Source organism: Limulus polyphemus, unplaced genomic scaffold (assembly GCF_000517525.1).
Source record: "Limulus polyphemus unplaced genomic scaffold, Limulus_polyphemus-2.1.2 Scaffold2673, whole genome shotgun sequence".
Classification (NCBI taxonomy): Eukaryota; Metazoa; Arthropoda; class Merostomata; order Xiphosura; family Limulidae; genus Limulus; species Limulus polyphemus.
This window is the reverse complement of record NW_013668283.1, coordinates 1,902-17,645: the sequence shown is the minus strand read 5'-3', so window position 1 is coordinate 17,645 and position 15,744 is coordinate 1,902. Positions and strand designations below refer to the sequence as shown.

General features: G+C 30.4%; 1 protein-coding gene across 3 annotated transcripts in view; it reads left to right on the top strand.

The window, feature by feature from the left end:
- Nucleotides 1-15,087, top strand: part of LOC106467590 (LIM domain-binding protein 2-like) — a 39,797-nt gene extending 24,710 nt beyond the window's left edge. For 2 of the 3 annotated variants that reach the window (XM_022395798.1, XM_022395800.1), the window contains 7 exons: nucleotides 84-152; nucleotides 1,116-1,238; nucleotides 2,709-2,798; nucleotides 8,228-8,351; nucleotides 9,060-9,110; nucleotides 11,277-11,395; nucleotides 12,424-15,087. In XM_022395798.1, the coding sequence (XP_022251506.1) occupies nucleotides 84-152; nucleotides 1,116-1,238; nucleotides 2,709-2,798; nucleotides 8,228-8,351; nucleotides 9,060-9,110; nucleotides 11,277-11,395; nucleotides 12,424-12,753 (906 nt within the window). In that variant the 3' untranslated portion in view covers nucleotides 12,754-15,087. The remainder of the gene's footprint in view (nucleotides 1-83; nucleotides 153-1,115; nucleotides 1,239-2,708; nucleotides 2,799-8,227; nucleotides 8,352-9,059; nucleotides 9,111-11,276; nucleotides 11,396-12,423) is intronic. The other variant, XM_022395799.1, reaches the window with a different exon arrangement.
- Nucleotides 15,088-15,744: the final 657 nt, after the last annotated feature.

The window sequence follows — 15,744 nt, the reverse complement described above, 5'->3', positions numbered from 1 at the left end:
GTAAAGTACGACGTAAGTAGTATATATATATATATATATATATATATATATATATATATCTGAAAAGAACTTACAATTTTCAGGGACTTGTAGGAGGCCAATACCCCAATGATCCTATGAAAGAACAAATGGCTAGAGAAAATGCTGTTGTGGTGAGCATACAGTACATAATGTTTCATTCTTCCATAAAATGTATTAAAATTCCTGAGGTTTTACCTATCTGAGTGGAAAGTATTAGAAATACACTTAAGATATAATTACCTTACAATATTGTGTGGTTAGAACAACAGTTCTTGTGTTGTCATTCATTCACTTATTGCTATCTTTTTCCACTATTTAATCAATCTGATAAGTTACAAGATAAAATACTTCTTAATGCATTTATTAGAGAAACTTATTACAATTAGAAACTTGCCATTCATTTATTTTTGCTCATTTTGCTAGGATAGTATTGCAGAGGAAACTCAAGTATATAAAATTATGCTTGTATTTATGTATTTCTTTTAGTCATTCACCTACATGCATCATTAGTAAAAAATCCCAATTTTTAACACTTTTCTTTAGATTGTTTTTCTCAAGATTGGATGTGATGTATAAGAATCCCATTATGTTCAACAGTTCAAAATAAGATCATGTGTACCATTGGTTATTTAATGTTTACAGATATTTTGTTTCATTTATGATGCAGTGATTAATAAGGGGCCCTAAATCTTTTGTTTTAGCCTATTCTCTAGGTTTTAATTACTTTGGAGAATGTTTATTCCTCATCAATAACTACTTAGACATAAATAATGGATCAGAATTTTGCAAAAACCTTTCTTGCATCAGGAATTGTTAAAATGCATGTGTGTATTACTAAATAACATTTAAGAAATTATCAAAACTCCTGCTGGCTTTTATGTGAATTTATCAAGTGAAATATGGTAATCTAGTAATGAGAAGATCTTAAAATACCATATACATGTTCAGGTACTAGGTTCTACACATACAGAACTTTATAGTTTTAGTGCTTTTATTTTCATATAAATGTAATATATCAAGGAAGTTACAATTGTAGTTTTATAGGATATTGTTTTATATCTTTTTTTTATATTTTATCTTTTTAATCGTGATAGGTTTGCACTGAAGGAAGACTAATACTTGAATTTACTTTTGATGACTTGATGAGGATAAAGTCTTGGCACTTTGCTACACGAGCTCATAGAGAGCTTGTCCCACGTAGTGTTGTTGCCATGCAGGTAAGATTAAATGAAATTTGTCTACATGTCATTGCTTCTAAACAAAAAAAAAATATATGTACCCACACACAAGTTTTTGTGGGTGGTGAAAACCATAGGCCCTAACATAAAATTTATCTTTCTCAGATCATTATATTTATTGATCAGTTGGGAAAACATTGCCTGTTTTTGTTGGGTTTTTTACCATGAATTTCATGTATATTATAGTTTAAAATGCAACTTCTTTATGGGTAAATTAATAAATAGCATTGAAAAAAACCAAAACAGAGTTTAATTGTGCTAATCAGAGGTTAAAATTAAAATTTGTGCAATTATTGTCATCTGCTTACTTCTTTGTGTTTTTAAAATTAAGAGACTGTATTCACCAAGCATAAACTAGGTTATACTTTTGTAAGAATTGTCTAATGATAGGAAAAGTTTGAGGTTTAAACTTTCTTTTTGCCAAAATTGGCATACTATTTTTGAAAACATTTCCATGGAATTATGTGTTGAATTCTTTGGTCTGGTGTCCAGTGAGAATTATTTCACTTTGTTACTAATATAGATGTAATAGCTATTGTATTTCTTTGCTGCAAAAATGCATTCTGCACTTTTGGGTCATGAGTGAGTTATTAGAGTGATGGTATAATTCCAGCTTTCAGTCAGACTATGAATTGGTTGTGGGTGTTGTTGACCAATTACATTCCCTTTAGTCTATCGGTTTAATAGTAAGGATGGCTCTTTGCAGTTATCTCTTTGTGTAAATTTTACAGAAGTTCTAAAACAACAAAAATGTAAGAGTTATTATTTATACCTCTAATTAGGGTCTTGACACTGTGATGGATAAGTCACTAATGCCATCAAGGCAGTGTTCTCTGTGGTAGTAAAGCCAATTTAATTTGATGCTGCATTTATGGACATATTGATTATAAGTATAAATAGGTAATTATTTCTGTAAAAATCACAAGTCAGGCGTCACTTGGATACTAGGTACAGTTATAGTTTTAATATTATCTAATAAATAATATGGACTTACTGGAAAAGATTCTGTTGAGGACTAATAGGATGATTCCAGGGATGGAAGAGTTATATGAAGGGATAGGTAAGATTGCTAAACTTGTTTTCTTTCAGAAAAAAAAAAGGGTATGCGGTAGTCTTACTGAAATGTGTGATAACAAAAGCATAAAGGCTTGTGTTGTATTCTGAAGACAAAATAATGAGAGGACAGGAGTTTTAAGACTTAGAGAAAAGAGGCAGAGCTCCATTTAAGATAGTTTTATTTTTCTAAAAGGGTGATTGAGTTGCTGTTGGCAGTAGTTGAGGCTGGCAATTAGCAGGAGTTTAAGAGTTTGATTTTCTGACAAAGGGTTGGATTACATTTTTGGTCTGTCAAGCTTGGGTATGCAAGGACAGCCATGAAAGACCAAATGGTCCCTTGTCTGTATGTTGTGCTTTTAATATTCCAGTGTAAATATTATTTAATGTTTTCAGACTCAACAACAGGATCCATCGCTATTAGAACAGTTGTCAAAAAACATCACTAGACAAGGATTGACAAACTCAACATTAAACTACCTCAGGGTAAGTTGAGTATGACATTCCTTTTTTGTTTTGCTTGTTTTCTACTAACAGCCCACATTGTTTAATATCCTTCCAAGCTGTTGTTGAATTTATTTCACCTTTGCTACTGATCCATTTATAATTAATTATTTTATAATTTTTACAACTATCTATAGTGGTCATGGAACTTAAGATTAATTAAGTTAGAAGATAACAATTAATTGGCAAAATTTTGGAAAGAAAAGTTTCTAATGGAAGAGAGTGTTGTAAAATATTTCATAGCCGCTTCATTCACATTATATTATTGTAACTTTTTTGTAGCCAAGATTCAAATAGTATTAATTATTTTAAAGTTCTAACAGTTACTAAAGCTAGTTTTCAAGTAAATCTTTCCAAAATTCAGCTCTAAATTTAAAATGCACACACACCTATTCAAAAATAAATCGGGCAATGCTTTTTATTTAACCCTGTCGTGACGGGGCACGTGTCAAAGGCCATGTCATCGCATTTCTTGACTTGCATTCAAAATTTTATTGAACTACTATTTTATGAATCTGTGTCACTAAGTTTGGTATCAAATTGTAAATTATAATTCAACTTTTGGTATCATATGTTAGTTAATTTCTTAATTTAAATGTAAATATTAAAACACACAGCTAAACATCTTTTTATGTGTGTCACGTGGTATGTTGAATGCAGCACTGGTTGAAATTAGATGTTTGTGATGTCAAAATGCAAAACCTACAGTTTCGTATGAATTATGAACTGAAACTACCGATATTGACTAACTAGAATATAAAATAAGAACCTCTTTTCTATTTGCTAAGATATCGCTCATGTACTGAATCAAACAGTGCCCCCCCACCCACCTCTTTCCATTTTTGGAAATGGCCCCTTGTATATATATATATGACATGAATAACCAATCAAAATCTCAGAATGTCCCCCTAGTGGTTTTCTTAGCCATTTTGATGTATTATTGTGTTAATTTCATTCTTTTCACCCAAGATTTCAAATGAGAGCCTTTAGTGAGCTCAAAATGTCATCTTTTTTTATACCCAAATACAGCTTAGTTACTATGCTTGATAAATTATAGTGGAATTCTGTTATTGATTTAGTAATTACTTAATATGTGTGTGTGTGTGTGTGTGTATGTATATATATATATATATATATATATATATATATACCTAAAACATTTTATTTCCACATCGTTCATGTGGGAAATGTCATCAGGCATAGCAACCTACGACAAGTGGCAAACGAGTACAAAGGTCATAACTAGAAAAAATAATTGTTTGCTTTACTTCTTTATTTACTCTTCTATGTTTTAAGTAAAATATGTTTAATAACTTAATTTTAAATAGAAATAATGTATATAAATATATATAATGTTTTATAATTCAAATGTGACTATCTTACAAAATACAAGTCCACTAAAACACAGCTAAGACACGTCACTTTGTAAAGACGAAAAGTCAGTTATATTTATCGGATATGATAACACAAGTGTAACTCGTGTGTTGTTAGTCAGGCATGACTGGAAAGTCACTATAATATAATAATAAATATATATGAATGTTAAGCTATTTAGCATAAACATTTTTAGTCATTCTAGAATGAAAAAAGTACAATTTATATTTTTTTCCTAATTTTTTATTGAGGTTACAAAGTCAGTCAAATCCAACCAACCTGTACAGAAATACAAATATAATAACAAATATAATATAAAGTTTTTTTTACAAAAAATTTTAGAACTATCTTGAGATTATAAAGAATTTGCATGTGAAATTTGGAAATGTTCTAATGCCTTAAAATATTTTTAATCTTAAAATCAAAATTGATTTGCATGTTGGATACTCAACATTTTGAAAGAAAAAGGTTTACAAGAAAATCTTAATACTTAATTTAAAAACCTGATATTTTGTTTACAAAAACCTTGTAATGTTTACCAATAACGTGCAAAATTTTGTAAAGATGTGTGTACATTATCAAAATTATAGTATAATTACTCTCATGGATACTTGTTTGGTTATGGGCTGGGTGAAATGGAAGGGTTAATATTTTTAGCAGGTAACAATGTTGATGTAAGTTACTCTACTTTGTTTTCAGGCTTGCTGTAAGTACAATGAAAGTTCAATGTTATAATCTTTCTTTCCAAAAATCAGTTTATATGAAAAGTAAATAGAATTAACAAAAAATGTAATCTAAAATTTAACTTAAATTGGTCAGTTAATACAGAATCAAGTAAAGAGAGTAAGAATGAGAAAATTATTATTCCAAATATTTTTTTATATTTGATTCACATAGTTCCAGTTATTCCTATTTTTTTTCCCCCACCCAAATACTTGATTACTAGTTAGCAGTGACACACTCCAGCATACTGCTGTAGTCCTAGCTCTTGGAATTTGTATGACATTTTTGATGTATTCAAAAAAATAATGTATGCAAGAGAGTACTGACTAACAGAAATGCACTACAATGTATCCTATGTTTTATGTTAGCTTTTAATTTTCTCAAGTCCACGGGTGTAACAGCATGAAGACTAATGGTCATGATGGTTGTTTGTGTAAATGTGTAATTAATTCTACCCAGACTGATTAACACATTTTAGGTGTTAAGAACATGTTCCTGCATGTGAAATTTCAAAATTTAAGTAAGATAATTATTCTAATTATTTTAACATTTTTTTATGAAAACATTCTAGAATTCATATTGTTATTTTATCGTATTTAGTGTAATTTGCAAAGAAAAGTTTCAAGTATTTAAACTTGCACAGCTTTGAAAAGTTTTGCCTGTAAACAACATATTTATTGGTTTGTTTAGAATTTTCTCCCCACCTTAAAGCATAGATTTATATTTAGTAAGAAACTATAATCTCATGAGAGTATAATTCTTATAAAAGTAAACAACTACGTATGAAGATCAGCTTTGAAAATAGTTACAATCAAAGTATAAATACCTTTTGACAGAGCAGATTATGACAACTATATCAGTATAGTCAATAAAATGGTGCGACAAGTAATTTATTGTTTTGTGGGAAGGAGTTTAGGTGTAGCTCCTGCAAAGAAGAAAACTGGATTTATGGGGAAGTTTAGAAGACTGGGAATAAACCACAGATCTATAATTATATTATAGTCTCTAGAAATTCTTGAAATGTTTTGCCTTTAATTATTATAATTTTTTTTTAAACCTACAGAATTTTTTTTTATGAAAATTCATTGGGTAAGCTTAATTATGTTTAAGGTGTAAAATAGGTGATGGCAAAATATCCTGATGACTCCTCCTTATTCATTGAATATTATTGTTAGGTTTATCATGTCAAAACAGCATAGATAAGTAAACAAATTTATTATTTCTTAGATCAAAATTTATCTCAACAAAGATCCTGCCTGAGAGGATATTGCATATAGCATCCATATGGAAAGGATAAGCACTATAATATCCTTTGCTGGCCAAGTTTATCTTGTCTAAATGTGGGGCCAACCAAAGCTGTCAGAGAACAAAGGTCACAAGATGTTGTCAACTGGATAAAGAAAGCGAGTTTACCTGTTGAATTCAGGCACTCTTTCTTGAGCCAGTTCTACTAGAAGATTGTCAAGTAATGTCTTACATCAAGATTTCTATAAAGGTCAATGTTAAGAGAAGGAAGGTTGCAGAACTAAGCACACCTTAGTAGAACCATCTGTTTTTCATGTTTACAAGTACACACCTTGCATTTTATTTTTGTTTGACAAATAATAAAAATTGTTTTTGTTTTTACAAACTTTGTCCAGTCTCATTATTTTACGCACTAAGAAAGCTCAGTTAAGTTATCCAATTCAGAATCACTCTTCTTTTTTTTTCTTAATGAATCTGTAGTTATTAGCAGATCCATTCATATTGTTAGCAAAAATGTTATCTTGATGGCACAATGACTGGTTAGGTTTGAGTTCACCAATGAGTTTGTTTGTTTTTGCCATGTTTTTTAAGATTTACAGCAAGTAGTGGTGACTACCCAAAGGTACCGGGTTTGTTCCCTGGCAGGGATACCATCACCATTGCCTGGTCCCAAGTCCAGGATGAGAAAGGAGGAGGGTTGGGCGCGGGGCCAGCAACTCCGCCCCGTAAAAACCAACCTGCTAAAAAATTACTGCAACAACAACTTCCGTCGGCGAGGTGTTGTTGGGGCCCTATGCTCCAGTGGGAGTCCACTGGGATTATTATTATAGTGGTGACTACTGAAATTGGCAAAATAAAGTGTCAAAAGAATTGTTAATGAATATCAGTCTAGTTTAAATTTTATATATATATATAAAATAATAAAAAGTATAGCTTCAAACTATTATATCAAATACATTAATTGTCAGTAGGTGATCAAGATCAGCACTATAAAACAATACTAAACTTAATGTAAATTCAAAACTTATGCCTGTGGTAATAGCACCCCAAAGCATTGGGGATATCCCATCTATCAGACAAAATCCCAAAAGCAGATGAGAAACCAGTCAGCAGTTGTGGAGAATTCGTGGGTACATAGTTGAGTGCTTACACCCACGTCGTCTCAACTCTTACTGCCTTTCACTGTCTGCAGCCAGTTGTGGGAAGGTAGTTACCCTTAAAAAGATGTAATAAAGTTAAAAGTAGAAATAAGATCAAATTAAGCCACCCAAAAAGTATATATTTCTATTAACAATGTCTACCATCCTCCACCCTTAAAAGTAACAAAAGTCCTTAAAGTAGAATATATACCACCCTAATAATTTTACTACATGTTACTCCCAACCTCTGCCCTTTTCTGAAAAAAAGGTCTTGAAAGAACTACAAGACTTACCTTAAGTCACAATTACCACAGGTAATCTCATTATGACTTTTTAGATAACGGCCGGAAAGTGCGAAGGTTTGTTTTTAAATAGTTTTGAAATTATATATATATAGATAGATAGATAGGTAACTTGAATTTTTGTTTAACAATAAAGAAATTGAAATTCTAAGAAAAGGAAATATTTTAATGTTTTTTCAAAACTTTCTCAAAAACAATTTTAAATTTCATAATATAGAAATTATAGAAACATCAAATCAAATTATAATATTTTTTTAAACCAGAAAGCTGAAGTTTTTATTAAGATTCATGCAGTCTGGGTATTTCTAATGTGAGAAGGGAAAAAATCAGTGGGTTTGAATGTCTTGAAAGAGTTGCCAAAGGCAAACAGGTCAGAAAACAAAAGCAGTGACCTTTAATGTTGGTGTCGTAAAAAAGAAAAAGTTATAACAGCTGGTATCATAACAATTTCATTATTCTGATTATCCTTGCAAAGATGTATACATGTTGTTGTGAGCATAAAGTTGACAAAAATGTTGAGTTTCAGTACACTTGAATAGAACTTAGGTTTATAAAAGATTCATTTTAAGACCAGTGTTTAATCAGCAAAGTTAAAAGTTGTGTATTGTATTTTTTCTTTGGTGTACAGCTTTGTGTTATCCTAGAGCCAATGCAAGAGCTTATGTCTCGTCATAAAGCTTATGCACTTAGTCCTCGAGATTGTCTGAAAACCACATTATTTCAGAAGTGGCAGAGAATGGTGGCGCCCCCTGGTAAGCTGAATTTGTTTCCTCTGTATTTCTTCTTTCAATTAAATGTATGTATAGTTTGATATTTTTTTCCATTTGAAAATATCGTTAATGTATCACTAATCTTCGAAAGTTTAAAGTTTTACTTTAAGGTTTATGAAGTAATCAAAGTAATAACAATAGTTTAAATGCTATTATGATTCAGGAAATTCATGATTTGGTTCCACAATTTTTTAATTTTGAGGTTTTACAAAGTATCTTTATTTCTGGTGTTTTAGTGACCATATCTTTATTTCTGGTGTTTTAGTGACCATTTGCCCTTAAACATTTTTTAACGTGTATGTGTACATTTTTATATTTTCCATATCTTATTACATTTAGATGTATTTATGATAAATTTATTTTACAGTGCTTTGGTTTTCATTAAAGATGATAAAAATTATAAGAAAATTAACATTTTAAGTATAAAAAAAAACAATTAATGATAAATAATTTGGGCAGAGATCAGCTTTCTGAGTTGATTATTCTATATGAGAAAATGACTAGAATTATGAACAAAGAATGATTACAGAAAACCAATAACACCATTGCTGCCTGCCCATAGTTTGGTGCTGGGGTAATCCTTTTGACGTTGCTTTGGTTCAATCATGCTGGACAGACTGGCTGAGGTTAATGTATATACTGGGCATTAGGTTGGTTACATGTGCTTATTTGACTGGTTAATCCCACTAGGTTCCACCTACCGCGGCCATCCAAATGACCTAAAATCACCTCAGGATGTAGGTATGTCATCAACAAAAGGTCGCTGCTTTCCATAAAATTAATTAAACATCATTCTTATTCTCTCTGCTAAATACTTTTCTGATGGTGGTGGTGATGATGATAATGGGCTAAGGGTTTCTTTTTCTCTGTTTGCAATGAAAAAAAGAACTTGACAGTTGCACGTTTTTATACTAAAACTAAATTCCAGATAAGATTCCTGCATGAAAAGGTATTTGTTATGCATTGTCTACCAACTTTTGGGTATAGTAGGTGGCATTTAATTGTATAAAAAACTGACCAATGACTACTAACCCAGAAAAGTAATCTTTTGTTTTAAACCTGTATAGGTAAGAGTTAAGTAGTGTGTTTGTATAACTGTAGTTTGATTTCAGCTACTATGTCTTAACAATGTCATAGGAAATGAAATGTGTAGTAATAATAAATCAAGCCTAGAAAAAGGCATTGTTGTCACTATTTATGTATAGAATGTGAAGTGAAATGTTTTTTTTTTATTGAAGTAAAAAAAAAGGAATATCTTTCTTTTTCCATTTACAATGTATAATCTTAATGTGAATAATATATTTATTGGTTGTAAAATCTTTTGGCATAAGGAACACCTAGACAAATTGGAAATTTAGCATAATACAAACTGAGTGCTACAAGTTATTGATGACTTTATTGTTTTTTATCTTAAAATATTTCCACAACTCTCAATAATATGATTGATTAGCCCAACTTGCTTTAACTTCTGTGTCACTTTATCTCTGTGTATTTCGAATTTGATTGCTGTTTCTAGAAGGTTTCATGAAAACCAGAAAATGTCACATGAAATATGTGATTACCTTTTACTTGCATAGTTTTGCTGTTTACAAATCTAATGAACAACCATTTACTTTAATTATTGAAGTTTTTAAAGATTTCAGTATTGCAAGATGCGCAGTGTTGGAAGTATGAATTATTCTGGCTGAAATTCTTTTTGGTAAAAGACAGAAGTTTTTGGTAATTTAAACTGTACTCACTGGAGAAACTGTTATGAGCAAAATATAAACGTTTAAAATTCAAACTTAATATTGGTTGTAAGGGTGAAAGCTTTTCTTTCACTTGTTTCTGAAGTTAAGAAAAGATGAGACTGTAAATATTTGGTTTTGGGAAATATTATCAAAGTATAATTGTTTCACCAGTCGAGTGATATATGCCAGCACTTTAATCATAAACATGGACATCGGAGCTAGCAATCATTATAACATTCTGACTTCAATAGGAGTTCAAGAAATACAACCATATGGCTTGTGTATTTTGCAAATCTAATATTACATATCAACTCCTGCAACAAGACACTCTGGGATTTAGTTAATATAGATATGTAAAATAATCTCTCACACATACACACATGTATGTATTACGTACCAAAACTATTTTTTCCCTTTTTAGTACATTGTTTTAAATTAGCGATTTTATTACAAAAGTAGCAATATGTATCTAACACTTCAGATGATTAACTGTTTAGTTGTAGTTGAACATTTGATTTTAAAGTTTTTCTATCCAAAGATATTAGCAAATATCTTTTCAGCCCACATGTTAACTAAATATCTTAAATATTTCCATGGTACTGAAAACAATACATCTATTCTTGAAGGACTTCAAAGGGGTCTTAGATTGACTAACATTCTTGAAAAATACTGAAATGGTATTCAAAGTTTTAAATCACTGGATCAAGTGCTCTTTGCAAAGTTCTACATGTAGATAATTCTTAAAAGAAGATTTCTATTAAAATTATTTAGCATATTTCTTCTTGTTTTTTAAGGGGGTACCACCATGATTGTTCTCACTAAAGTCTTGTACTAATACATAAATAGGTCAAATATCTATGCAACATGTTAATTGGATGATTGCAAAGTATATCAAACACATTCTTTGTGCAAATGGAAGCTTGTGCATTACATCACATATTCTTATTCTGGTAAAAAATTGCTTCATAATGGGACACTACATTTACCAAAAACACCTGAATACAAACAAAAGATTGAAGGAGTAAATGAAAACAGAGCAAAAGTTTGTTGCATCTTGTATGACAAAATTTGTGATGTGTCAAAGATGGATAGTGTGGCTATAAAGGACCATGTAATTGATGACACACAAATTTCATAAGGTATTCTAAAATTACCAGTGTTTTAAAACATTTTTCAGAAACTCAACGACCCCCAAGTAAACGACGCAAGCGAAAATCTTCAGCAGCAAATAGTGGAACTGGCAAGAAAAAAAATATTGCCTCCCCTGGGCCTGCAAATTTTTCACTTGCATCACAGGTTAGTTTCAAAAACCACAAGCAGTGTTTCTATAAATATATCTGTGCAGATTTCTATAGTGGCAATTGCCAGGTTTTATTTATTTTTCCTGCAGTGTTCCGAGTAAAGTGAAATTTGAGTTGTTCATGTTTACTAATCGAAATATTTTATTCTATTCATTATCAGTTAATTTTAGTTCACATACTATACTACTTACATATGTTTTTTTTCTGGTTATATTCTCTTTCTATCAAATATTCTAATCTTTAATGAAAGATAGCTTGTGGCCAGTTGTGTGAAGAAAGAAGTTTTTGGTATCAGTACAGTTGTTCTATACTGGTAATATTTTAAGTTATGATGTGGTAGTTTTTAGTTGTGTGTATGATACTAATGATGTTAACAAAAATTGATTTAAGTCATTATCCTTTTATGAAAATAAATCAGGCTTGTATGATTTTCAAGTTCCATTTTTTTAACTATAAAAATAAATGTTTAAATTAGAAACTAAGTTTTCATCTTTAAAAATATTTAGCAGGAGTTAACTCATCAAAAATAATAACTAGAACATTTGTATTGTCTTTTTATTTTTCTGGAATGGCATTTCAGTAATATTTTGCTCTTGTATCAGAATGTAGTGAAGATATGTGTAAACCTAAGTGAATCATCTTTCCGAAAAGTTAAGTAACAGAAATATCAAGCCCCATTTCTTGTAAGCCAAGAATAGTGCTGATTTTCATTGCTTAAGCTAATTTTATATTTATAAATAGGAAGATTAATTTTTTTTACATTACAAAAAAAAAACTATTCTCCAAATAGACAAAAAAATCTGCCAAAAAAGTTTGTATCTAAATTTTTTTAGTTAGCTTTGTAGAAACTGTTTAATCATTATAAACTTGCTGCTGAGTATGTAAAAGGTTTGTTCTTAGTCTGGTTTTATGTAATGAGATCAAAAAGTTAAATGCAGTGATTTTATACATTGTTTTATAACTATTAGTTGAATCTAGTGTGGAATTTTAACAAACATATAAGAATTTTGTGTGCACATTTAGGATGTTATGGTTGTTGGAGAACCATCTCTGATGGGAGGAGAATTTGGAGATGAAGATGAGCGACTTATTACTCGTCTGGAAAATACACAATATGATGCGTCATCAGCTGCTGCCAATGGGCTAGAGGATGGAGAGGACTACTCCAGTAACCCAATTAATTCTGTGTCAAGTTCAAATGCTTCTGCCATGTCAACTTGGTCTGGACCACACACAGGGGGAGCTGGGCAGGATCGAAATTCTACTTCAACAGGAGGTGGAGGAACAACTACAAATGGCCCCCAGTCATCTAAACAGGATGATAAGAAATCATCACCATCCATAAGCCAGTAATCACCCCCACACACCCAGAATTTTGAGAGCTAGTCAGGCAATTTTGGACAGTATACATTTATTGTGAATGTCCTGATTTTCTCCTGGCATGAAGTTTTGTGGAAACAAATTTTTAAACTATTTACTTCAACTATATGTTATTTGTACTGAAAGCATCTAAATGATTTCTTCCAAGTAATAGTAAACCACCTGAGGTAAATTGAAGACACAACTGACAGACTGGAATTCATGTTTATGTTTTCATGAATTTTAGGAACTGCAGAGCCAGTGATAATTGTACAGAATTGTCATTTTATTTAGTCAACAACGATATCTTGAAATATTTTATCAGTTTTTAATAATTAAATTGGGCCCATTTAATTTTAAGTAATTTTTTTTTACTTTAATTTTTTACAAGTACAGTTCAAACATGAAGTCCAAAATTTTGTGAACTCTTACCACAGTGTCAAAATTTGACATATGTGATTTTACTTGTTTGTATTATTTAAAGTCTGTTCTCAAAAGTTTTCATGTGGGTTAAAAGTGTCAACAATAATAAAAGTGTATCTGAACACTTAGAACTTGTATCAATATTAATCGGTTTTTATTTCTTCCTATAATATATATATATATTATACTGAGTAAACAAGATGACTAGCAAGTCATTTAATAGAAGACAAAAAAAAACTCTTAAATGAGCAAATGCTCAAACTGAAATGTACAACAGTAGCACCTATGGCAGTCCTGTCAGTTACACATTTTTGAAAATTTATTGTATTAAGTAACTTTTTATAGTTTATGCTTTATAGTTTATTGATTGTGCATGGCTTAAACAATAGAAACATTTACACCTATGACTGAACCAAGAAACCTGAATTTTAAAAGCCAGGAAAGAAAGTTAACCATCTTGATTGGTGTGTACTGCCTTTTAAAAATCTATGACTTGAGCCAGATCTACTTATGTAATTGCTGCTGTCATCTATGTTGTAACTGCTTCTGTTCAGTGTAATTCAGCAAATATTAGTTAAACTTAGGTGACAGAAGAATGATATGTGTGTTTCTAACAGTGCTATGCCCATTTGCTTGTTGGCTATGAAAGTTTTACACTTAACTTTCATATAGGTTTATGAATTTTCAACAAACTTCCTACAGATAATTAGTCTTGTACCACTACATGTATAAAGAATGTTAAACATTTACAGAAGAATACTGAATTTCTAATTTGGGGCATACTTATAGGTAAAATTGCTCAACCTAAGCCCAGTAAGCAAGTGATGTCTTCAGGGTTCAGTAATAATTCAAAATTAATGAACTTAATGTTTCACTCCTGGTCTAACAGAATGTTGTTTTTGAAATAAGTGTGGGAGAAATGTGTAGATTCATTCCAGCATCATTATGTAATTATACATTAGTTTTTTTCTATACATATTTATTGTTTCTACTGGTTGGGCTTTAACATTATTGGAGTAGTGAAGCTGAATTGTTTTCGGACCATTAAGTAATAAGCTAGGTGCAGATTTATAATTGAGATGATTTTTTTATTCGTCCACATAAACCTATTGTCAGGAGACTCACTTAAGTTAAATTATGAGAATTGTACACTTGTGATTTTTTTTTTCATTTGCATCTACAGTGTGTTTAAAAAATAACAAAAAACAAAAATCTAGTAGACATTTCAGCCAAAATTTTAAGGTAAGGGACCAATTTCAAATAACTTGCTTTGTGTGCATCAAAGTGCATGATTTCATAAAAAATAAAGTAACTACTTCCCAGTAATTTAGTCAGCATAAGATTCACAAATATGAAAAGTAGGAATTACATTATCCTTACATTTGTTAAGATCATGGTAATGTAATTTAGATTTTCCTGATATGATGAAGTTAGAAAAATGTTTTACAAATTAATGTATGAAAGACTAAGAAACATTATATTAATTTTCTGTCACATGCACACTTACATTGGTATAGTAATTATTTGCTTGAGTATTTCATAAGGGCAGAGCTTTGTGAATATTGTTAAATTTAATTATCTAGCCCTTGAGGTCCTTCGAAAAGTTTTACAGATGCTTTTTGGCATACTGTTGGTTTTACTGTAAAACCAACTACTGTTACAGAGTGAATGAAAAAGATCAGAGTTTTATTAGAACACCTCATATACTGTTTAACATATTCTAAAAGCATATGCTGCTTTAATGACGTGTGCCTAAAATGTCATTCAGATGGTTTGCAAGTTTTATGTTTTCTCACGTTAAATTGCTTACACGTGTACTTCCTGTCATAGTGTTTTCTGATCATTGTAAGTTTGGTACAATAAACTATACTGTTGCTGGTTTCCTGATATTAATGTTAAATGTAATTTTTTTGTTGGCTGTTTTTTTATAATTGACCTTCCTTTGATGTCTGTGTGTGTGCATATATTTTAATTCTAGAAAGAAATAGTTCCAAAAATATTTGTATTAAGGATGTCAGAAGTGGCATTTCTTCTGTATTATTTTGGTATTTCAGTGTCGTCAGAAAATTTTAATTGAGAATATTTTTTGGAAAATTTTGACACCATTTACCAAAAAATTCCTGTCTGTTGAAGACTTGTTCATTATAATTCTTATCCTGGTGGTATTTTTTATTCCTTTTTTTCGGTTCTGTAGTCTCATAAAAGTGAGTTTAGGTTTTTTTTTGAATCGGTAACAATATCAACATTTTAAGTTGTTAAATTACTCATTTTCAAAAAAAGAAATGCACAGACAGTTGATTTCTTGGAAAATCAGAATAGAAAATCGTGATCGATATCATACTGAAACAACAAAAATTCCCAAATCTATGGGCCTAGCGACTCGTCTGTGCCCAGACACAATAAATTATATATATATATATGAAGGGAAGAAAATATACTTAGAAAACTTATTATCATACACTATTTTTTTTCTTTAGAAGTGGTTCATTAGAGTCAGTATTTAAAATGGTAAAAAATATTTTTTTAATATTTATTCTTAAATTTGAAGATGTATAAAGAGTT